The sequence below is a fragment of the Myotis daubentonii genome, chromosome 15 (genome assembly GCF_963259705.1).
Source record: "Myotis daubentonii chromosome 15, mMyoDau2.1, whole genome shotgun sequence".
Taxonomy (NCBI): Eukaryota; Metazoa; Chordata; class Mammalia; order Chiroptera; family Vespertilionidae; genus Myotis; species Myotis daubentonii.
In genome coordinates, this window is record NC_081854.1 from 40,694,539 (window position 1) to 40,718,641 (window position 24,103).

The following is a 24,103-nucleotide window of genomic DNA, read 5'->3' on the forward strand; positions in this document are numbered from 1 at the left end:
CCTGCTCTGCTGACATACACAAGGCCTGGGAGCCCGGCCAGACCACCGGGCAGGCGCCCAGTACCCTGGGCTGGGCAACGTGGGGGGTGAGGGTTCTGATCTCCAGAACCGGGTGGGCAAACAGGAGATGGTGCGATTGGAAATGACTCGCGAAGTGAAAGGTGGGTAAAGGGTGGTGACCGAGCCTCTGAGCCTCGTTGGGCCGACAGAAAAAATGCCTGGGTCTGTGGTCCTTGCCTTTAACACGGCCCTGGCGGAGGAGCCGGGAGGAGGGGTGTGGCACGCGAGGCGCATGCGCTGCGTGGGCTGGAGCCGCCGGACAGTCCGGCCGCCGGGAGCGCGCAGGACCCACGGGCGCCCAGAGAGCGGGACCCCGCGCCGGCGCTGTGAGCGGCAGGCGGACCGGACCCGCAGCCTGCCGGCGCCGCTGCCCCCGGCCCCGCTGTCTCCCCCGGCCCGGGAGGGCGGCCAAGATGTCCGTGCCGGTGAGTACCGGACCCCGCGCCGGCCGGACCGGCCTGCGACCTCGCGCCGCCCGCGGCGGGCCTAATGCGCGGCGGCTCCCGGATGGGGGCGGCTCCGACTCGGGCTTTCTCGGGACGGGGTGTGGGGGCACCTTGGGGCGGCTCCCCAAGCCGGCCTCTCTGTCCCTGCCTTTCTTTCCATCCTCCTCCTGGAGTGCCAGCCCGTGGGTACGTGCAGTGCCCTCGAGAGAGACCCAGGCGGCCGGGTTAGCAGGGTCTTTGTTGGCCCCCGGGGACCCCTGAGACAGCCTGGTCAGGAGGGGCCCTTGCTGCCCTCCAGGACTCGCACCAGGAGGCCAGGACCGTGGGGCCGGTGAGGGGGGGTCTGTGGTTGGCTGCCCTGCTGTGCTCCGGGGACCTCCCGGGATGGCCAGGCCCGGCGCCGGCCTGGACCTCTCCCGAGACACCGTCCCCCAGGACGGCTTGGCTGGGTGGGGTTCTGTGCCAGCCCCTCCCCCCTTCTCCCCCATCGCCTGATGCGCTCACTTTCCTGGGAAGTTCTCTTCTGCCGCCGAACCCCCAAGGGCACAGGGCCAGTTCCCTTCCTTTCTCCCCACCTTGGGGCTCCTCTTCTCTCCTGACACTCCCTCTTCCTGGCCCAGCAGACGAGCTTGGGCAGCCTCCAGGCCGAAGCTCCACACTCAGGCCAGCGCATCTGGAAGCATCTGGACCCCCCCCCTTCTGAAGGTGGCAAGTGATGCTAGCCACCCCCAGGCACCCCGCCCAGGTGCAGGCCCCAGCCTGCTTTACAGATGGACGGGCTGAGGTGGGGCCAACACCCAGAGTCCTCCACAGAACGGGTGCTCTCTGCAGGCTGGAAAGCTGTGGCCTCCAGCCATTGTTTCCCTGAGTCAGGGCTTTTCCCTCTGACAGCTGGGGCAATGGGCCGGAATGCCAGTTCACCTGGCCTTGTTTCTGGAACTGCTCCTCACCTGGGGGACCCCATCCTTATGGTGGAGCAGACAGTTGGGGCTTCCTGGCCGGGCAAGTGGCCTCATAATTAACCACCATAGAGATTACTGGAGGAGAGATGCTGTGTAAGTGCAAAGCATTGTTATTATGGAATTAAAGATCCCAACTCCTGCCCGCCTCCAGACGTGGTAATGCAGAGTTGCAGATGAAGAAATTAGGGCTTCCAGGCAGTGCTGATGTGAACACCCCCACCCCCTATTTATTCTGGTTCAGAGCATAATTGCCTCATCAAAAGAAAGAAAGATGGAAAATGCCTGCCATGCCCTTCCCTCCTGCTCTGCTTTCCTGCAAGGCTCTGGGTCTTTTCTGGAGCCCTGCCCTGACCCTGTGGGCGCTGGCCGGGGGGACTAGGCAGACCACCTGAGCCTGTTTGAGGGCCTAGGTCTTAGGAAAGGGGACTCGGGTCACTCAGAGCCTGGATGGGCCTCCATGTGGGAGGTCTGCCCTTGATTTGGTTTAGTTGTCCAGTCACAGCAGAGGATGGCACCCAGACCCCTTGCCTTACAGGAGTTTGGGCAGCCTTCCTGGGCTGGGTACCTCGGCGGACCCATCTGTAACAAGAGAGGGATGGCAGCAAGGCCAGGGCCTGGCTATGACTTGGATAGACCGGCACTGCTGTGGCCACTGCTGTGAAGACCTGCAGCCAAGGTCTGCTTGGCCTGTCCACACTGTTGCCAGCTCCAAGTCACTTCCCACCCACCTGTCCGCAGCCACAGCCCCCAGGGACTCTGCAGGGGTTGGCAGGGGTCTCACCCTCCGTCCCCTGTGTGGCAGGGCTGTCAGATCACCCTGGCTCTCTGCTGGGACCTTGGGAAATGTGTAAGCTGGTGGGGCTGGGAGGAGGAATTCATTTTCGGAGCAGCCATGAAATGTTCGGAAAATTGCTTTCATGTGCTGGTTAAGTGGTGAGGCCCCTTGAAGGCTTCCAGGCAAGCAGCTTGCTCAAGCCCTGCTCTTGGAACCCAGAATGGTGACTTCCCATGTGGTACTCATGGACACATTTGGGTTTTAAGTACACCCGTTCATTTGGGCAGTCTTTTCCTGGATGGCTGACGCAGGCACTTTGGCCCACGGAAATTACAAGATGCTTCAGAATGAAACGGGAGGTGATGAGGGCGAGAGAAGAGGCTGGGATGGGCTGGTTGAGCCAGGAGTGACTTACTGAGTGTTAGAGCAGGAGGACCCTCCAGGGGTCAGCTGGTCTCACTGTCATTTGACCCGCACAGGGTCTGGATCCCAGAGAGGGAAAGGCACACAGGGTCCTTCTGACTCCCTGTGCAGTGCTCCTTCCTGGACTCTGAGTTCCACCTGGAGACACTTCAGGCTTGGGCTGTGACATCTGCCTTCCTCTTTAGCATAGCCACTGGGTGCCCCAGGCTGGTCTCTTGCCTCTAGGGAGGCAGGAAGCATTTGTAAGGAAGACGACTGTGCCACCCACCTCAGACCCTCTGGCAGGCACTGGCATGATCAGGGTTTAGGAGTGACAAGGTGTTGACTGCCCCCTGGCACTGTCTGGCGAGAGGCCAACTTCCAGCTTGTAGAGAAATTCCCTGCTGTCTGTTCCTGACTCTTGTTTTTTGCCTGTGAAATGGGCTCAGCCATTCCAGCCCCTCCTCTGTTCCTTTTGGATTCTTTCAAGGAGTGAAGGTGCTGACATGTGGAGAGTGACCTGTGTGCCAGGTGCTGGGCTCAGGGCTTCACAGGCTCAGGCGGGACCTGTGTCTTGCCAAGGTCGCATGGCCACTGAGAGAAAGAGCCAGGGTGGGAACAAAGTTTGGCAGGATCCAGCGCTAGAAAGTGAGCATCATCCTGCAAGGCCTCTCTAATTGTGGGGGTTGTGGCGTGTTGAGCTGTCCACAGAGGCCAAGTCTGCTGAGAGACCGACCCTCTGCTTGTGGCTTTCCAAGCATGAGTTCGTGTAACCCCTTCGGCACCCCTGGGAGACGAGGCAGCTTGCCCAGGGCTGTGCAGCAGGGTGGGTCTAGCCCTGTGCAGCCCCAGTAGTGGTTGATGGAGATCAGTGGGCCGGGCTGGCACCTGGCTGAACCTCCACCGGTGATCCCGGGGCCCCTCGTGCCTGGCTCTGTGCCAGCCAGTGCTGTGACTGGGGAGCTGGCCGGGAGTGAGGAGGCACCGGCCTGGCAGCCAGGCTGTGGACAACTGGAGCCTGGTAGGATGGCTCAGAAGAGGACGGTGGGAAGAGGCAGTGTCCCGGTCCAAAGTCCTCATTCAGTCTCCAGAGCACAAGGCATGCCCTTCCTGCCACATCCCCTCTCCCTACTTGGCCTTGGCTCTGCGCGGCCCTCCCTCTGCAGCGAGTGATCTCCAGCGCAGCCTTGCTCACCAGGTCGCCCTGCTCACTCTTGAGTGCTCAAGCTGAAGGCATTGCCCTGGGAAGCCCTCTGGGATCCCCATCTGTGATTATGCCTTTATTGTTGGGGTTGTTTGGTTGCTATCGGGTTCCCTCACCAGACAGCAGGCTTCCTTGGTGTAGGATCCAGGCCTGCTCGGCTCCTCTCTCTCTGCCTCTGCCCCAGCTTGCCCTGACTGCCTGCCAAGGATGTGGCCCTGGGAGCACTGAGGAGGCCCCACAGACAGGTGGCTGTGTCCTTGTGCAGAGAGCTGGCATTTCAGCTGCTGTCCCGGAGCCTTGTTGGGAAGGCTGAGTGGGGTTCCCAGAGAGGTTGCTCTAGTTGGGGAGGATACTCAGTGGCTTGAGAGCAAGAGCTCTGGAACGAATGGTGCTGTGTCATCTATACCTCGAGTGAGTTTCTGAGCCTGTTGTCTCCTCTGTATTATGGAAATGTGAACTGCGCTGAGCTCCTGTGGTTTTGTGAGAACTTGGCAAGGGTTGCAGAAAGCACTTACTAAGAGGCTAATCAGTCATAGCAGCTACTATTGTTGAGGTTATCATCTTTATCCTGCCACTGCTGGCTGGTGCAGTGACCAAGACCCACTTCTGGCTCCAGCACGATTCTCCATGGCCTGCCCCAGTCTGCCTCCAGTGCCCCTTTCTGATGGTTGGTGTGGTTCCCACCAAGGCCTTATTGGTGGGATGACCTTGGCCTCTCCCCTGCCCCCGCCTGCCTGCAGGACCCCTTCCTTTTAAGCCTTGGATAAGCCATGGGTGGGCCTTGCTTGATCTCACCCCACCGACAGAGTGAACTGCCGGTGGATGGCCTGCCCTGAGTGCTCCAGGAGTAGGCTCAGAGTGCAGGCCTGGCCTCAGATGTGGTCTGCAGCAACCTGCAGTAAGAGGGCCGTTGGTGGGAAGGAGAGCACCGGTGAAGTGGGTTCCAGTACCTTAATGGAGGGGCTCATGCCTGTAAGTGAGACAGGTGGGCCGCCAGGCTGTGATGGTGGCACCTACTGACCCCCACTTCCCACCCTGGGCATAAGTTTGTGCTCCCTAAGATCCGCTGCACCTGCACCTGTCGATTTCCCTCTCCTCTCTGTGCTCCTTGTCCTCCCCAGCCTAGACCTGGCTTCCTTACAGCTGCTTGCTTTGCCTGCGTCCTCCTCACACCCAACGTTTCTTCAGCTTACTCTTAGTCACTGTGCTGGGCCAGTGTCTCCTCTCTTTAAGAAAAGGAAAAAGAGCTGGAGACATGTTGGGGACCTCAGGAGAGGTGGCAGTGGATGCCCACTCTGGCAGGAGAGATGGTCACAAGGTTTGGCTCTAAGATTAATCCCTTCTCTAAGGGAGATTAGAGGCTGAGAAGGCTTTTCAGTCATTTTATATTATTTAAACCCCACTAAGTTCCAAGAAGGATTTGAAGCAGATTATAGTGAAGGACACAAATAGTCTGGGGTCATCAAAAGATCCAGAAGCTATGTAGTGTATGGGGAAGATAGGCATACAAATTTACCTTTAAGCTCCCTGGCAGTCGGATGGGTTCAGGGTTGCATTACCTATTTTTGGTATCCTTAATTCTATGTATTTTTTCCTCTGTGCTTTGTTTTATTTTTACCAGTTGAAACTCTTCTACCAAGGTAGATTTTCCATGTAGTGAAATGGACAGATGTTAGCTATACAGTTGGATGAGTTTTGACTAATGTAGAACCCATGTAACAATCAAATCAAGGTAATGTCTCCATCATCTCAGAAAGTTTGCAAGTATCCCTTTTTTAAAATTCTCCCCTGAGGATATGCTTACTGATTTTAGAGAGAGGAAGGGGGAGAGAGAGAGAAACATCGTACATATCCCATCGGATCAGAGCCGAAACTTAGGCATGTGCCCTGGCTGGGAATTGAACCCGCAACCTTTTGGAGTATTCAACGATGCTCCAACTAACTGAGCCACACCAGCCAGGGCTGTAAGTATTACTTTATAGTCAAGTGTCCCCCGTCCCCTGTAAGGTGGCCAATATTCTGACTTCTCTCATCATGGCTTAGATTCACCTGTTCTTGAACTTTATATAAGTGGAAGCATATAGTATGTACTCTTTGGGGTCTGGCTTCTCTCATTCAGCATAGTGGTTTTGAGATTTTCATCCACGTGTTGTGTAGAAGTTCTCTTTTTGTTGCTGGCTCCCTGATGCACCTATCCCAGTTGTGTTCCATTTATGAATATGAATTTATATATTTGTCCATTCTCTTGCTGATCAATATCTGCCTCTAATTTTTGTATGCTGTGTATTTTTAAGTCCTGAAACACTAGTGTTGTCAGTATTTTACAAAACCTGATATCCACTTATGTGTGCCTTGAGGCATGGCCAGGGAGTTTGTCTGTGCCACCAAATCCTGGATCCCCTGCTCTGTGCTTGTTCAGAAAGTGGTGTGAACACCTTTCTGTTCACAGCCCTCCTCAGGTGTCTGAGTTTGGAAACCCTCGTCCCAGATTGCCTGTGGGGGGAAGCACCTTAGGTTTTTGAGTTACCTGTGTTCCTCCTGGGCCCATTTCCACTCCAGAGACCCTGGTGGGAAGAGGCTTCTAGGAGAGCAGGAGGTAGGAGAGGATGGAGGCCTCCCTGGAGCTGACTGAATCCCTCCCCCGGCTTCTTGACCACACCCTGTCCCTACTCCTCTTTATCCCTGGCTGCCTGCCAGGATACCCCAACAGGTAGATACTCCTGGCTGCTTCTGCTTCAACTCTGGGAGGCCCAGCCCCGTAGAGACCCCACCACTCAAGAAGCCCAGGTGGGGGGTGGGAGGATTGCTTGGGAGCCATTCCCTGTGTCCCTAACACTTCAGACTCTGCTCTTCACACTGAGGGAGTTGGCATGCCTGTGCTATTTTTACAAATCTTTACTGTTACTTTTTTTCTGCTTAATAAGCCTTAGCAAAAGATTTACATATCTACTCAAATGCCACCTCCTCAGAGAGGCCCTCCCCGCTGCCCCAGGCACTTTGTATAAAATAGTCCTCACTGCCATCCCTCTGCTCTCTGCTCTTCTCCTCCAGACCCCTGCTCCCTTTTTAATGCCTCCCCCCCCCCCTCCACACCCCCCAAACCAGAGGCCTGGATGCGTGTCCAGGCAGCAATATGCTAGTGAGAGGAATGACCAGCACACTAATGATGTGACAGAGCCTGCACCCAGCCACCCCCACCCCCACACACCCGCGGGAGACCCTGCCCACCACCCCCTGCATCGGCTGTGGATCTGGGGCAACAGGGCTCAGCAGAAAGATTCTATCTCAGAGCCTCCCTTGTGGTTTTATTCTTATAGTTCAGGGACTAGGGCAGTGGTTCTCAACCTTCCTAATGCCGCGACCCTTTAATACAGTTCCTCATGTTGTGGTGACCCCCAACCATAAAATTATTTTCATTGCTACTTCATAACTGTCATTTTGCTACCGTTATGAATCGTAATGTCAATATCTGATATGCAGGATGTATTTTCATTGTTACAAATTGAACATAATTAAAGCATAGTGATTAATCACAAAAACAATATGTAATTATATATGTGTTTTTCCGATGGTCTTAGGCGACCCCTGTGAAAGGGTTGTTCGACCCCCAAAGGGGTCGAGACCCACAGGTTGAAAACCGCTGGATTAGGGGAAGCTCAGGGCGTCCGAGCAGGGGCTGGGAGAGAAGGGCTGAGTGGAGAACACCCCTGCCCCCTGGTGCCTGGCAGGATGGGTCTGGTATGTGATGGGCAGGGGGGGGCTGTGCTGCTGACACCAGGGTGCCACTGTGCACCATGCACATGCCTCAGTCTGGTGGCCTGGTGATCGGCAGGGCTGCTGGCGATGGTTAACCAGTGGTTCCCAATCTTTTTGTGGCCACACTCCACCTAAGCATCTCTAAAATCCTGATGTCCCCCTTGTGACTATACTAATTCTTGTTATTCAAAAAGTGAACTCCTGTTCATGTGGAGGAAGCCTAAAAGACCATTAACTTGATCTAAACAAGCTTCCAAAGAACATGGCATCCATGAAAGAGAAAAATAAAAGAACAAAAGGACAGTTGAAGTACTGAGGAAGAAATCATTAAGAAATTGTTAAAAAATAATAATATGAAGTGATGAAAAAATAGCAAATAAAGTTTCAAAAAACATAACAGAGAACTGAAATGCATAAATATGTCACAATATATATTTATATACTGTATATGAGGCCCCTAGAACCATAAGAAATGAAAAAAATTCACTGTTAATAATTTATTCTCAAATTGCCCCCCACCTTGAGGCGTGTGGCTCCAGTTGGGAATCACTGGGTTACACTTAACAAACTCACAAACCGAGGCTCTGAAAGCTGCTTGATGGGCTGAGGGTCTGGGATCTTTAATGTCTCCTGGGGCAAACGGAGCCTTTCTCTGTAGGTGGAGCAGGCTCAGGTGGGATGCTCCACAGTGTGGCCTGAGAAGGGAGAACAAAACAGTGCCTTCCCAGTGGCAGCCTTAACTCTGTATCCATTCCTTCCTATATGCTCACCCCAGTGCTCCCCGAGTCCTCAGAGTCCCCTCCTGTGACAATACTGGCTCCCTGACCCCCTATCCCAGCTGTGTGGCTGGGCAGCACTGTTCCACCCTCTGCACATCTCTGTGGGTCTCTGTGGGTGTGGGTACCTCTGCTCCTACACAAGCAGGCTCGGGGGTGAGGAGACAGCAGATGGCATGTGAAGTCACCCGCCTCTGACTGCCCTGATGTGCTGGGCTGGTTGCTATGGGGAGAAGCAAGAGCAGATGGAGGGCTGGGGCCGGCTTCTTGACCACACCCTGTCCCTGCCTGCCCAGGCTGTCACCCCAAGCCCAGCGGCCACCAGCAGCTAAGCTTTCTCCCTGAGGACGGGCTTATCTCTGTGTCCCACCTGCTCCCACCCTCCTTTCCTTCAGCCAGAACCCAGCCTCTGTCTTCCCCACCCCTGTTTCTTCTGCCAGCCTGATTCACCCTCCAGGCAGTATTGAGGGGAGGACGCCAGGCATGTGTCCCAGTGCCAAGGAGAAGGGCAAGTGCACCCAGGCCCCAACCTTCTCATTAGGAGAGCTCCCACCTGCCTGACAGCACCCAGGAAGGTCCCCCACCTAGAGAGTGGAAGAGGGGGCTGCAGAGGAGAAAGGGGGACTGAGAGTACCAGAGTCAGCACCCTGAGTTGGGCAGAGAGACCCTGGGCCCCTTTCTGAAGCAGGCACTTCCCTATAGGTTCCCCTGCTGAGCTTTAATTTTCAAATTAGAAAAGCAGTTAACAGAATTAGGAGAGAATGCTGCTTCTTCCAGTTCCTTGAAACAGCCAGAGTGTGGAGGGAAGAAAGTGCAGGAAGGTGAGGGCATTGGATTTTCTGGAACCCAGGCCTGGATCTGGGAAGCCAGTCTGTCTTCTGCCCAAACCGAGGCCCCCTCCCCATCCCTCACTTTGTCCCTGCACCTGATCACTCCATCCTCACACCTTTTGTCCTGGCCCTGCCCCTGCACCCACATCTCTGGGACTGGCCTGGGGGATGCAGAAGGGAATGGCAGGCTGAGGACCAGAGCCTCCCTGCCCCAGTGGAGGTAACTGGGGAGAGATTTGGCTCCAGGCTGTGGGGCCCGCCCACCTCCCCACAGTCAGAATCACCACTGTAATGACAAATGAACTGCCTGGTTGGTTACTCCACCCTCAAAGGTCAGTGGAGGATAGGAAAGCTCTTATAACTGACAGCTCTAACACCCGCCCTAAAAGTGCTTACTCTGCTCTGTCTGGGATCACCTGGGTGTTTTTCCATGGGGACACGCCTGGGTAGGTAGGTTATGGGTGTAGTTTTGCCGCTTCCTGGCAGTAGGACCTGGGCCAGGCCCTACCCCTCTCTGAACCTCTGGGTAGTGGTAGCTCTGTCCTGGCCCTCAGCGTGGCAGTGAGGACCGTGTCTGGGCTGTGTGTTTAGAAGGCAGTTCTTGATGCAACTGGGCTCATCTCTTCTTCAGGCCACCAACAGGGGTCCCTTGACACCCTCACCCAGGCAGAGCTGGCTCCAGCTCGAAGGCTGGTTTTGAGCTTGCCAAGGTGAGTGGCCAGCCCAGAGGGAAGGCTGAATTCGATACTCGTGGCCCTCCAGATATATCATTTCTTCCTGTCCCTGGGGCTGGCAGCACTCACCTCCGGTCTCAGGAAATCCTTTCCTGCTGTTGCTCTGAGAGTCAGCCATCCGCTGATCCATCCAGCCTCCCTTCGGTGCTGCTGGGAAGACCAAAGCTTTAGGAGGGGAAGGGCTGCTGCATCACCGTGCAAGCCATTTGAGTCCATGCTCTTCACTTCCCATTGTCATAAACATGGTCTTGTTTGCTTTGGGTCTTTGAAAGAGGCCATCCTGTAGCTGCACAATATTCCATTGAGGCTGTGGTTGCCTCACCTGTCCCCTATAGTTGGTCATTTAGGTGATGCCCCACCCCTTTGTTTACAGTTATAAATGCTGCAACAGACATTGTTGAGCCTAAAGCAAGAATTGTTCATAGTGCAGTGGGTCTGACCTGCAGAATAAGACCCGGAAAACCCAGAGAATGGGAGCTGGGTCCCAAGTTCTTCTTCCCACTTAGGTAGGGTCTGGGGCAAAGGGGCTGTAAACTGGGTCTTAACCTCTTCATCTGGAAAATGGGGCCAGTTGTGAAGCCTGTTTTGCAGAATTGCTGTGGGCATGAAATGAGCATGTGATCATAGAACCTTGGCTCAGGGCCCCACGGAGGCTGTCAGCCCAGGAGGGTCTGCTCCCCTATACACGATACACCCCAATCATAGCCTGCCCAGTGGGTCCTGTCCTCCATGTCCCTCCCACATAGGCCTGGGAAGGGGCATTCCTCTTCCCCTCCGTCTTGTACAGTCGGCACGGATCCTAGGGCCTTGATTCCAAAGCGGAAATGCCATTCTGGGAGGCACAGGCTGGGGGGAGGGAGTTTAAGTGGAAAAGGAGCAAATTTTTGAAATGCCTGAGCCTGAGCTGGGTTCCCTTCCCCCACCTACCCCCCCCCCCAGCAACCCCGCCCCCGGAGCTGCTTTAATCCAGCCCCAGAGACTAGAGGGTCTCTTTTTCCTGTTCCCTTGTTCCCAGCCAGCCACCTCCTCTCTCCCTAAGCCATCTAGGACAGAGCTGCGGGCCAGGACTTTGGTGTCCCAGCCTATCCCTGCAGAGACCTCCTGCCTGCAGGACAGGCCTGGCTGTGAGGCCTGCTCCCCACCTCTCACCCCACAGGATTGGTGACCTGGGATAAACCTAAGGACTCCCTCCAGACAAATGTTAATGCATGACCCAGTTGGCTTCGATCTGCTCCCTTGGAACCTGGGAATGGGGTCAGGGCTTAGGGGAGGCCACAGCTTCTTGTCTGACTTTGGGACATAGCCATTGGGAATACACAGGAGAGGATGCCCTAGGCCAGCTGTCGCCAACCTTTTGGACCTCACAGACCCACTGGTTGGCGACCACTGCTCTAGGCAGTGTTTCTCTGAGAGCTGGCTCTTCTTCTGTGGGGAAGTGGGCTGTTTTGAGGGTGGCGAGGGGGCCTTTCTTGGGGAGGGCATAGGGTGGTACCCATTTGTTTTGCTCCTGGAGGACTCTGGGTCCCATTGTGTCCAAATCCCACTGTTCCTTACCCACCCCTTAGGCTGTGAGTTCTGTCTGGTGGTTCCCCAAGAAGCTTTGAGGAAATGCAGATGCTCAGGTTCCCCCACATGTTTTTTCTGGAGGGGTGACCTGGGAATATGTTTTTTAACAAGCTCTGCAGGGGACCCATGACCAGCCAGACTTGGGCTGCCTTAGTTCAGCCTCTTCATTTTACATATAGGAAAGGGCTTGCCCATAGTGGTACACCTGGCCTGGGTGTCAGGTGTGTGTGTCGGGTGGAGGGATAGCTGTGGATATATATTGTCTTTATATATATTTTATAGGCCATGCCTCAGGGTTCTCTGCAGGGCAAAGCTGAGTCTGCCCCACTGTTTCCCTGGCACTGCGAGCTGCCTGATGGTGTCTGCATACTTAGTAAGTGGCCCAGGATGTTGCCTGTCTGAGGATCCAGGAATAAGACACCAAACTGACCGGTTCTGGAGTAGGGTCCATCCTAGATCTCCCTGTAGGCCACTGTGCAAGCCTGAACCAAGCTCAGGGACGGGCACACCCTGGATCTGCTGTGTGAGGTGACAGTCAGTGACCTGCAGCCTAGGGAGTAGGGACTCAGGAGAACCAAGATGCTTTCCACTTAGTTTCCCACTGGTGATGGTAGTGGCTCTTCCTTCTCTCTCATTACCTGCAGACCCCTACCATGTTGCTGAAACAGATGAGCTGTTGGGCTAGTGTGTTAGGCCTGGACAGGGCTGACAAAGGGATTGGGATGAGGTCAGAGCTCCTAGGGCAGGCCTGAGACCTTGGGGGAGGGGGAGCATGCTTCAGGGAGGCTGGATTCAGTTAAGTGGAGAAGGTGAGAGATGGTGAGCTCCTTGTCCATGAATGGACTGGAGCCTCGAACAGTCTGGTAGAACCGGATGAGCTCAGGCTCCACACCCTCTCAGTTACCAACCTTCCTGTCTTAAGTCTTCATTTCCTTGGGCTCTTACATGGTAGGCATGACCTGAGTCCCTGCCATGGTGGTTATTAGTTTCTGCCAGCTGGGGCGACCCCCTCCCCTTTACCTCCAGATTCAGATTACCTCCGAGCATGAGGGCATGAAGGACATCGTGGGATGCCCCCCGGGTTGGTACACGGGGAAGGCATAAGTCAACTTGAGGCTGGAACCTCAAAAGCTGCAGAAGTACAAGGAGAAAGGGGGGGGGGGAGCAAGAAGAGAAAAAGGGCAATCAGTAGTCTGCCCAGAAGAGGCGGCATTGGCTTTGAGACTAAAGCCTTTGAGGAGGGACGCATTCTCTCCAAAGGTATAGGTTGGGGACGTGCATTTGGATGGAGAAAAGGAAATATCGGTGTACTAGGCTTAAAGCCTGGCATTTGGCCGGCAGCACTTAGAGCTTAGCGTGGCGCTGGTAGAGGGTGGGGGTTGGTTCACTGGGCGGCGCGCGTGCCCGTGCACTCCCGCTCGTGCCCGCGCCCTGTGGGCAGGCAGTTCATTTGCATGGGGAGCCACAGCGGCCAATGGGCGTGCACGGCTGGGAATGCCGGGAGCCGGGCTAGGCTGGCCCGCAGCGGGCGGAGCGAGAGGGGACCCCGCTCTGGGTGGCGGCAGCGGCAGCAGGCGTGGTGGCAGCGGCAGCCGGACCTGGACCTGGGCCGGACCTGGACCTGGGCGCCTGTGGCACGTTCAGGGCGGGGCGTGTGGCGCGGGCAGCTCGGTGTGCGTCCCTGCGGGGAGCTGGGGCCCCAGGCAGGCCAGCTGGACACAATGAATTACCTGGTGAGTGTGGCGGCCGGGGTGGGGTACTCACGCCCTGTCCGGCTGGAGTCCGCGTACTCTTAGAGGAGACTGCCCTGTCTGGGGCAGGCCCAGATGGGAGAGTTAAGCGAGCGGCATTTCCTGCCGAATCTGCGAGTCCTGGGAACTGCCGGCCACTGGAGCTTCCGCGGGGGCGCAACCAGGCTGTGTTCCGAAGTCCGGACCCACCTCACACCATGGCCCGAGCGCCTGGAGACGATGAATGGGGATCCCAGAGCCTGCGCGCTCTGGGGGCGTTGGAAGGAGCCCTGGCCTGGACTCTGGGGCTGCTGGCCGGCAGGAAAGTTCCTGGATCCGGGAAAGTTGCTGGCGGGAGGCCCGCTCTCCCCCCCCCACCACCCCCACCCCCCTGCCGGCCACCGCCTTCTGGGTGACCTTGGGCCTTGGAACCATGGCTTCAGTTTCCTCGACTATGAGGAGGGGGCCGAGGTCCCTCAGACCGTGATCTTCCAGGAGGCTTGACCAGGAGGTGGTGGGGGTCCGTCCGTCCATCAGTCCATCTGTGTGTTTTGGAGTGTCCCTCCCCCAGGTTAGGGATCGAGATTTGGGCTAGCAAGTGCGTGGTGTCTGCGGAGATGTCGGGTGCCGCCAGGAGCGCCAGGCTGGGGCCGGTTAATGATTCACCCCGGCCTGCCCGCCCGCGCTGGATTCCGGGACTGGGGACAGGCGCTTCCTGACCTTTACCTACCTGATTGCAAAAACCGGATCCTAGTGGTGGGCTGCACTGCCACCCGGGGGTGCCAGCCTCCGTGGTTGAGGGCGTAGGGCGGACTGCTTTTTGAGTGTCAGTAGTCCAGGCTTTCAGCCTCTCCTTGCAGTTTGAGGGAGTCCGAGAAACAGATTTGCTGAGGGCTGGAGATGGGCGGGGAGAGTGGGCGGATTAGAGCTAGGGGAGATGTTGGGGCTTCATCCGTCTTGAGAACACGGAGTTACCTTTCCCACACCCCTACCATGAGGAAGGGTCTCGCTGGAAGGCACTCTCCGGGCTTCCCTGCATGCAGGCTTCAGCCAGGCGGGGAGATGTTCCTCATCCCCCCCGGGTGGGAGGCATGCCCTCAGTGCCCATTTCCTTTCCCAGGTGGAGAACTGATGTTGGGGGTCAGGGAGACAGGGCTGACAGACCTAGAAGAGCAGGTGTGTGCTTGGTGCTGCAGGAGCAGGAGTGTGTTGGGCACAGGTGGGAGGCAACCAGTTGATGTGAGCGAGACACATGGATGTCTCTCTCTCCCCCTCTCCCTCCCTGTATCATTTTCTCTCTCTCCCTCACTTCCACTCTTTTTAAAAATCAATGGTGGCTATGAACCAGGAGGTCACTGTTCAATTCCTGGTCAGGGCACATGCCCGGGTTGTGGGCTTGATCCCTAGTGGAGGGCATACAGGAGGCAGCTGATCAATGATTCTCATCATTGATGTTTTTATCTTTCCCTCTCCTTTCCTCTCTGAAATCAATAAAAAAAGTATATATAAATTAAATAAAATAAAAATCAATGGAAAAATATCCTTGAGTGAGGATTACAAACAAAAAAGGTTAACCAAAAAGAAAACATTGGGTCCTAGGAAGGGGCCACAAAGGCACAGCCCTGGGCCAGGGGAACCCCACCAAGTTGGCGGCCCCAGCAGAGCATGACAACAGTACAAAGACCAGGTGGGAATTGAACCTGTAACCCAGGTATATACCCTTGACCTGGAATTAAACCTGTGACCCTTCAGTATGTGGGCTAATGCTCTAACCACTGAGCAACATGGACCAAGGCCCAGTGTTTTTAGGAGGTCCCACAACCCTTTTCTCCTGGACTCAGAGAACTTCCATCCCTGCCTCCTAGGAGCCCACAACAAGAACCAGCCAGGTGTGTACCCAGGAGACTTGGAGGGTGGGGTGGAGGATAGGGATCTAGGCCCCAATAAGGGGCTGCAGGGTGCTCTCCCTTCAAGGAGGTGGGGCTGGGCCCTAACTCCCTCCCCTCTCTAGGTGAGGAGCAGGGTGAAGTACTGACCTGGAGTGAAAGGAGAACAAAGGATGGAGGGGCAGGGCTCCATCTCCCCTCCCATCTCCACTGTGTATCCTAGAAATCAGGCGTTTGGTGCTGTTTTTAAGCTAGAATACCACACTTCTGGTGCCATCGTGTCCCCCTCCATTTCAGCTCAGGCAGAGGTGCTGCTTGAAGGGCTGCTGAAAGTTCTCTTTCAGAACTGGAGGCGGCAGAGCTTCGAGGTTTTATTTTTTTTATTTTAATTTTTTAAAAAATATATTTTTACTGATTTCAGAGAGGAATGGAGAGGGAGAGAGAGATAGAAACATCATTCATGACAGGGAATCATTGATTGACTGTCTCCTGCACGCCCCCTACTGGGGATCAAGTCTCAACCTGGGCGTGTCCTTGACTGGAATCAAACACCAGACCATTCAGTCTGCAGGCTGACACTCTAGTCTATCCACTGAGTCAAACTGTCTAGGGATCCTCAGGGTTTTAAATGTCAAGGTGGAGAATCCAGGGCCTTGTAAGGAGTGAAATCCGTGCTGTCCCTTCTGCCTCTGCCTTCCATGATGACAAATCTGGGGTTGGGAGTAGTTACCCTACTCTGGTGCTGCCCTTGGAGTAAAGGTCAGCCTCTTGTTGAGCCCTCTGCTGAGAGACCTGTGATTCCTCCCATCAGGCCCCAGTGACTGGGAAAGAGCAGCAGGGTGTTAAGTGTATAGGTCTAGGGCAGGGGTGGGCAAACTTTTTGACTCGAGGGCCACAATGGGTTCTTAAACTGGACTGGAGGGCCGGAACAAAAGCATGGATGGAGTGTTTGTGTGAACTAATATAAATTCAAAGTAAACATCATTACATAAAAGGGTACGGTCTTTTCTTTCAATAGTTTTATTCATTTCAAACGGGCCGGATCCGGCCTGCGGGCCGTAGTTTGCCCACGGCTGGTCTAGGGTCTGCCAGCCTGGGTTGAGTCTCTGGGAGAGGTGGCAGTGGTGAGGATTCTTTTTTTTTTTAATATGTTTCTATTGATTTCAGAGAAGAAGGGAGAGGGAGAGAGAAATAGAAACAACAATGATGAGAGAGAATCATTGATCGACTGCCTCCTGCTCGCCCCCCACTAGGGATCAAGCCCAAATCCCGGGCATATGCCCTGACCAGGAATGGAACCATGACCTCCTGGTTCACAGGTCAATGCACAATCACTGAGCCACTGATTCTAAGGGGGCTGAGGACCGTTCCCAAGCTGCCAGCAGTTGGAATGGGCTAGAGGGTGTATGCTGGCTATGCCCTTATACCTCCCCACAGGCTTCTTGGTGCTTTGGCCTGAGTCCTGCCTGTTCCCACCATCCATGGTATGTTGGGGGCTGCAGAGGCCATGACCTGCAGCAAGGAGGGCCTCCCCTTTTCACCTCTCCTCTGCCCAGCCTCCTAGAGATAGTGCCTGGGACACCCTAGCAAGGGTTGGGGGAGGGTCCTGCTTCCGGCCAGAGCTGGCCCTAGACACAAAGGCATCTGCTATTGCCACTGCAGCCGAGGCCAGGCGTGGCTTGTTACTGGGAGCTGCTGACAGTGGATTTTTATCCTTCATTCTACAGACCTGTCCTCTGGCTGCTGAGTGTTAGGCATAGAGCTGAGCCTCAGGCCCCTGAGGTAGGCAGGGCAGGAACCATGCTCCCCTTGGGATGGCTCTAGAACGGGGGCGCACCCACATTTGTTCCCTGCTGGCAGAGCACTGAGGACTTGAACCCAGATTCTGGCCACTCGGTTGTCCCTGGGAGTATTAGGGGAGTGAAGCTAACGCTGCTGGTCCCAGAGTTCCACCAAGGATGTGAGCGTGGGGATGTCTGGGAAGGGAAGAGGCACTGCTCTCAGAGCTCGGTTACAGCCTGGGGCTACAGGAGCAGGACAAGGGGATGGTCAGGCACTGACCAGTGGGCGCAGACTGCAGTCGGTACACGCACTGGGCCTGTGTCCATTGGCCATTGAGACTCCTTGAGACAAGCAAACAGAATATCCCAGAAATAAACTTGGCTCACGTTGAGATGGTTCTGGGTATGAAGGGAACTAGTGTTTCTCAAGTGACTGCTGTGTGCAAGGCTCTGCACTGGGGGCTGGAGAGTGTGTGTCTGTGTGTTTTGGAGGTGGGGAATAGGAGGGAGTAAAAGGCCTGTGAAATTTCCACTCTTGGCTCCCATGAACCTGAGCATTACCCTAGGAGCCACCAGCGCCACATTGTCACAGCCCAGATCCGCTTCTGTTGCTCCCTGACTGAGCCTGGCAAGTCGAGTAACTGTTCTGTGTTTCAGTTTCCCTGTCTGTAAGGCGGGGGTAATTAATCATAGTGTCTCATAGGGTTAAAAGAGGCGATTGAAGTGTACAAAAGAGCCCTGCCTCTGCCAGAATCAGCACTGGCCATCATTGTTGTAGTCACTGGGAACCCATCAATTGTGTCTCTCCACCACTCCAAGCACCGGGTTTGGGGCTTGGGGCTACCCAGAGCGCATCTAAGGTCCCGGAGGCAGCTGGTGGAGCCCTGGGGGAGACATGAATACCCATCAGGTAGCTGCAGTTCACGCAGACTCTTGACTACCAGCATCCAAGGCTCAGCAGAGGACCAACCTGGCTGGGGTTCTCCTCTGCTTCCTCCCTCTTGGGTAAGCGAGCTCCAGAGGGCTTTCCTGGCTTTCTCAGGTGAAGCCACACTGCTCCCAGGAAGGGCCAGGCACTCCATGCCAGGAGGATTTCTGCCGGAGCCCACCCATCCTCGGCCTGGTGCTCTTGCAGGGGAGGGGAGTCCATGCTGAGGGTGTCCAGGTTAGGGGGCATGAAGTGGGCAATAACAGGATGTATTAATACTTCCAGGTGGGGGTGACCGTGAGCAGGTGCCCAATGAGGGGCACAGGACCCTTCCTGAAGGGGCTACACCCTAGTCATGTCCTGAAGAAGGAGGACACAGGGAGAGGTTTCCTAGAGGCAGGAGCGAGGTGGCCAGAGACGCAGGGCAGGGCAGACAGATGGCCAGCAGTGTCTGCCAGGACTGTGATAGTGCTCTGGCAGGATGCCCCTCCAAGAGATCACAGCTGTGTCCTCTTGTGAGCTCGGGGGTGAAGCACCTGATTGTCCCAGAAGCAGGGGAGGCTGGAAAGCTAGGCTCTGCGGGAGCCGGCTCCTTGTAAGAACAAGCTGGGCAAGACCCTGGGTCCTGGGGAACACGCCCAGAGCTCGGGCGAGGCTTGTCCTGCCGTGGGTGGGATGCCACCATGTGGATAGCATTTACTAAGCTCTCCATGCACCATCCCAACTCATCCTACAGTGTGCCTGGCCCTGGCCTGCCTGCCACTCCAGGGCCACAACCCTTTCCCCTCTGGCCTCTCCCAGCTCCAGTACCTTGGCTCATGCCCCTCCGCTGCCAGTATGCTCTTCCCCAGCTGGTTTCACGGTTGCCTAGTTTTCATTCTTCATGAGTCATCTGAAGTGTCACCTCCTTGGGGAGGCCCTCTCTGATTACCCTAGATGCAGTAGCCTTGTCCTACATTATTTTGGGCACCGTACTCTTGCCCCCTGCCCCACTGGAATGTAAAGCCCATGTGGATAAAGACCTGATCAAGCTAGGACTAGGCCTATGTCACCCCGAACAGGGATCTGAGTGCTCAGAGAGACTACGGGACTTCCTGAGGTCACCCAGGTCTGGTCTGAGTGACTGAGAGAGAAGGAAGGAGGAGCTTGTGTCAGGAGCTGCTGGGGAGGTTTAGAAACCCAAAGGGGCGAGTCGTTGGCCAGCTGGATTGCTCCAGCGCCAGCAGTGCCCAGGCTACAGAAGGCTGCCTCTGGGGCTCTGGGCAGAGGCACCAGCTGACGTAGGCAAGGAGCTCCTGGTGCCAGGCACCCAGTGCCACGTGCCCAGCCCAAGAGGTGCTTCCTAGCCTGGCTCCAGCCGCCCCAGAACATACAGTTACAGCCGCAGTTGGGGACCTCACTCTGAGGGGTGGGGGCTGGCCACCCTTGCACAGGAGGTCCCCAGTAGTTTCTTGGGCCCTGATGGACTCTCTGCTTTCCCTTCTCCCTCCCCCACTGGACCTTGCCCTGAGCAGAGCCCTTCAGCTTCCCTGAGTGCCCAGCCCTACCTGTGGGACCTGGCGGAGGCCCATCTGCCAGCCTTCCCTGAGCTGCCCTTCTCCTTAGAGGTGAGGGGCCTCTTAGGGGCCGTCCCCTCTGTCTGTACCCCGCCCCCTCTGACTGGGCCAGAGGGGAATTTTCCTGTGACTCACTCTGCTGGCACTTCCTGTGGTCACCAGGGCAGGGGCTGGGGGGACCCAGTGGGGTGGCTCTGTGTTCTGGGGTCACTGGGGGAGGGGGACTGTGTGTCCCGCCCTCTGAAGGGATGTGATTCCCTGAAGCAGGCTGCAGACCATATTTGGGAAACTTACTTTTCTTAAAGGCAGCATGGGGATGGGGCCTTGGAGCCCCAGTGGGCTGCAGGGCAGCCCTCGCCCCTGCCTCCTTCTCCCTGGGTTCTGGCCTCTGGACCTGTTTCAGCCTCCTCTGTCCTATCCTGCTTTGGAGCCTAGGAGGTAGTCCACTGTTTTCTTTTTCAGGATATGTGTTGTTTTAACCCCAGCGCCAAGAAATACTCATTAAATACAAATTGAAAAATTCTGAAAATCAGGAAGAGAAAACATCTCCCAGTCATCTCAGATATTAACATTGTTATTCTTCCCTCTCCCTATTATTTAAGTTGGAGTGATGGTTTATTGAGGCATAATTTACACTTCCGTGCATTTGTAATCTCTGTGTGGACCTTGCAGCCGTCAGCAGTTCCAGGGGCCTCTGCCCTGGTGCTCATCTTGGTGCTGGCTGACTCCTCTGGCTCTGCCCTCCCTGAGCTCTGAGCTGCCTGCCTTGGCTGGCTTTTCCCCTGGGTCTTGCCACTCTTGGCTCCCAGTTTTCCTGCCGCTGGCCCTTTCTGGGGCGGGAACGTATGAGCTGCTCTGAGGGAGTGGGCTCCTGGGGTCTGAGCATCCAGTCCTGGGGCCCAGGCCTTCCCAGTGGTCACCTTGGTGATGCTCAGGCCTCGTCCCTAATCCTGTGTGGCAGCAGTGGAGACGGAGCTCAGAAGGGCCCTTGCTGACCCCAGATGCTGGTATGGAGTGAGGAGAGGGGCTCCCCCTGGACTTGGCTGGGGCCTCACCCTCACTCTCCTCTGCCCCAGGGCCCGGGCTCCCACTTCCTGTTCCTGCCTGCGGGGGTGTGGCTCTTCCTTCTGCCTGGAATTTCTGCTCCTGCTTGACTCCTTGCAGATGGAGTCCTGGGGAGGAGACTGGGCCCAGGTGGGGAAGGTCACACAGTTAATGGGTGGCCACACCCAGGTTTCATTCCCAAGTCACAGGGGTCTAGACCAGGCTGTGTGTCCTCAGATCCCAGGAGGCTCAGAGTAGGGCAACCAGAGCTGAGGCCTCACTGGTGAAGCTGGAGCCCAGCTGGCCTGATGCTGGCCTTTCCACAGACCTGGCTTCCCCTGTGTGTGAGGCCTGGCCTGTGCTGCACCTGCCAAGCTCTCTGCTGCCCTAGAGCCAACGCAACCCTGGCCTTCTCTCCCCCAGGCACCTCCTTAGCTCCTTGGAAATGACCTTGGCCCTCCAGCAGGGAGTGGGGGTAGGGGAGCAGGGGAGGGGTGGGGGGACCTTCTGTGATATCTCTGGGACCAGCCTGAGCCTGGCACCTGTGCAAGGGAGCAGCGGCATCAGGGGCCAAGGGCTAAAAACTCAGGGCCTCCTGACCCCCAGATTCTCTGCCTCTAGTGAGGTTCTGGGTCTGCCACTCAGTATCACTAGTGCTATGGTCCGCCTGCCTCTGACCCGACAGTATTCCCCCAGGGCCCCTCCCTGGAGTGCATGTTCCTGCTCTGGGAAGGTTTGCTGACTGGCGGAACCCTGAAGCAGTGTTTGGTGGCTGTGCAAATTAACAGGAGAATTACAGCAGCAAAGAGTATGGTTGGAGGGTGCTGCCGTTCCTTGTTTTGCTTTATTTTTCTCATTTATTCCTGATGTCTGTCTCATTCCTGTCCCTCTTCCAGAAGCACCCATGCTAACGTAATATGTCTGGAATCTCCCTGGATAAGAATCTGTGAAAAATACATGGGGTTGTTTTGTAGATGTTTATGACATTTACAGTAAAGGACTTACTCTTACCTCAGGAGGGTGTGGCCGACAGGCCTCACCAGACGCCTGGGCACCTGCTGACACACAGCAGAGATGCAGATGCGTCCCGATTTGCTGGCTGGAACCCTGAACGTTCTTTGGGGGGTCTTGGCCATTCAGTTTTCCCCTTTGGAAAAGTCACTCCTCATATATTGTTGGTTTTCTGTGAGTGTTCTTATCTTTTTTCTTACTGATTTGTAGGAGCGCCTCCAGTTAATCACTCTTGTCATTTGGTGACCTGTCACCCCGTCTGTTTTGGGTTTTGTCACCTTACATTTTGTGCCTTTGGGGTCTTTGTTTTTGAGGTTTTGTTTTATTTTTTTCCCCCATCTCAAGATCACAAAGATATTCTCCCACAATTTTTTTTTTTACTAGTTCTAGAGTTACACATTTCACGTTTAGGTCTCTGCTTGCCCTTTATTTATAACATGAGGCAAGTGTTCACATGGAGTTTTCCTCCTAATATCATTTACGGAGCAGCCTCCTCTTTCCTGAGTCCTGTCCCAGCCCTCCGGCCCCCAGGCCGCTCCCTGGTTTGGAGCTGTGGCAGGCTCTCACAGCTGGGAAGGCAGTGCCCTTGGTGTTTTATTTTCAGAATTAATCTGCCTATTTGTAGACCTCTTTTCCTCCCTTTAATTCTAGAAGAATTCTTTTTCTTTGGTTAGATGCCTCAACAAAAAATGTTTCTGCTGACCTCGGTGGTTTGGCCCAGTGGATAGAGCATCAGCCTGTGGGCCGAAGGGTCCTGGGTTCGATTCCGGTCAAGGGCACATGCCGGGGTTGCTGGCTGGATCCCCAGTGGGGGAGGGGGAGGTGTGCGGAGGACAGCCGATCAATGATTCTCTCTCATCATTGATGTTTCTGTCTCTCTGTCCCTCTCCCTTCCTCTCTGAAATCAATAAAAATATATATATTTTTAAAAAGTTTCTGCTGGCACTGTGATTGTAATCATAATTCATTAGTAAGCTTGGACTGTTTGGCTTTTTTATAGCGCTTAGTCATCCCCTCGTGAACTTGGTGTATGTTTCTCCTTACGTTAGTTCTTGAGCCCTTTGACAGAATGTAAACATTTCTGCCTCTTAGGTCTCCTGCAGGCTTTGCTTGATCAATTCCTGGATAACTTGTAGCTTTTGTTGTTAATCCTGTGAAATCTGTTCTATGGCTTTTCATTCTCATCAGGTACAGTCTTCTAGTGTGTGGGGATTTTTACACAGATGATGACAGTTTTGTCCCTGTGTCCCCTCTCCACTGTGTTTGTTTTTTCCCTCTTGGCTGATTGCACTGGTGGGGCAGCAGGACTATTGAGTTGGAGCAGGGAGGGTGTACATCCTGTTTTCTTACCAGAACGTGGTGGCCATTATTGTCATTATCGCTGCTCTCCCACTGTTGTCCAGGTTGCAGTATGACTTTGGGAATGGTTTTTAATAGTATCTTGAGTGCCATCCCTGGCGTGTAGGTGGTGGCTGCGGTTGAGAGGATTTTGAGGTACTATCCAGGCCCATTTGGAAAAAAATGCCAGGATTAGCTGGGCCTTTCTGCTGGGGTTCATGGGGTCAGAGGCACCGGGATTGTGCCAAACTTTACTTCGTTCCTTTCCCAGTGCCAAAACCAGACGCTTCCCTTGACCTGGAGATATGTGGGTGCTGGGCAAGCCACTGAGCCCTCCATGTACATCCTCATGCCCACCTGTGTCCTCTCTCCCCAGAATGTGCTGGCCAAAGCCCTCTATGACAACGTGGCCGAGTCCCCAGATGAGCTCTCCTTCCGCAAGGGGGATATCATGACGGTGCTGGAGCGGGACACACAGGGCCTGGACGGTTGGTGGCTCTGCTCGCTGCACGGGCGCCAAGGCATCGTGCCCGGGAACCGCCTCAAGATCCTCGTGGGCATGCACGACAAGAAGCCTGCAGGGCCCGGCCCCGGCCCACCTGCCCCCTTGACCCCGCCCCAGCCTGGCCTCCACAACCCAGCTGCCCAGTACACGCCTATGCTGCCTGTCGCTTACCCACCACAGTCTGACAGTATCTACCTGGTGCCCACCCCCAGCAAGACCCAACAGGGGCTCTACCAAGCCCCTGGGCCCAGTCCACAGTTCCAGTCTCCCCCGGCCAAGCAGACAGCCACATTCTCGAAGCAGGTGCCCCATCACCCCTTCCCCAGCCCAGCCCCAGACCTTTACCAGGTGCCTCCAGGGCCTGGCAACTCCACCCAGGACATTTACCAGGTGCCACCTTCTGCTGGGATGGGGCTTGACATCTACCAGGTTCCCCCATCCATGGATGCACGCAACTGGGAAGGGACGAAGCCACCGCCAAAGGTAAGGCCATCCTGGCATGGCTGGGCAGACCTCCGGGTGGGTTTCGCCCAGACCCCGGTTTCTGGGCACAGCAGGGCACAGCTAAACACCCTTGGGTTCTCTGGGGCTCCAGCAGTGGCTGTGTATTTGATCTGGGGCTAAGGTGGGAGGTGATTGTTTGGGGAATGTGTTCATTCTGCTGCTGCTGATGGGAGTGAACAGGCTGGGCCAGCCCAGAGAGGAGATAGCTGAGACAAACCCCAGTGGGAGGACGAAGCCTGTCAGAGGCCTGGAGGTGTGGAAAAGTCTCCATATTCTGGGTTGGCAGTTAGGGCTTGGCTGGTGATGCAG

At 55.5% G+C, this 24,103-nt stretch overlaps 1 protein-coding gene across 5 annotated transcripts in view; it reads left to right on the plus strand.

Annotated features, from left to right (window-relative positions):
• Nucleotides 1-298: 298 nt before the first annotated feature.
• Nucleotides 299-24,103, plus strand: part of BCAR1 (BCAR1 scaffold protein, Cas family member) — a 34,644-nt gene continuing 10,839 nt past the window's right edge. The window contains exons 1-2 of one of the 5 annotated variants that reach the window (XM_059667427.1): nt 299-485; nt 23,162-23,773. In XM_059667427.1, the coding sequence (XP_059523410.1) occupies nt 474-485; nt 23,162-23,773 (624 nt within the window). In that variant the 5' untranslated portion in view covers nt 299-473. Of the gene's footprint in view, nt 486-13,032; nt 13,245-23,161; nt 23,774-24,103 lie in introns of those variants that run through there. The other 4 variants (XM_059667425.1, XM_059667426.1, XM_059667424.1 and 1 more) reach the window with 4 other exon arrangements.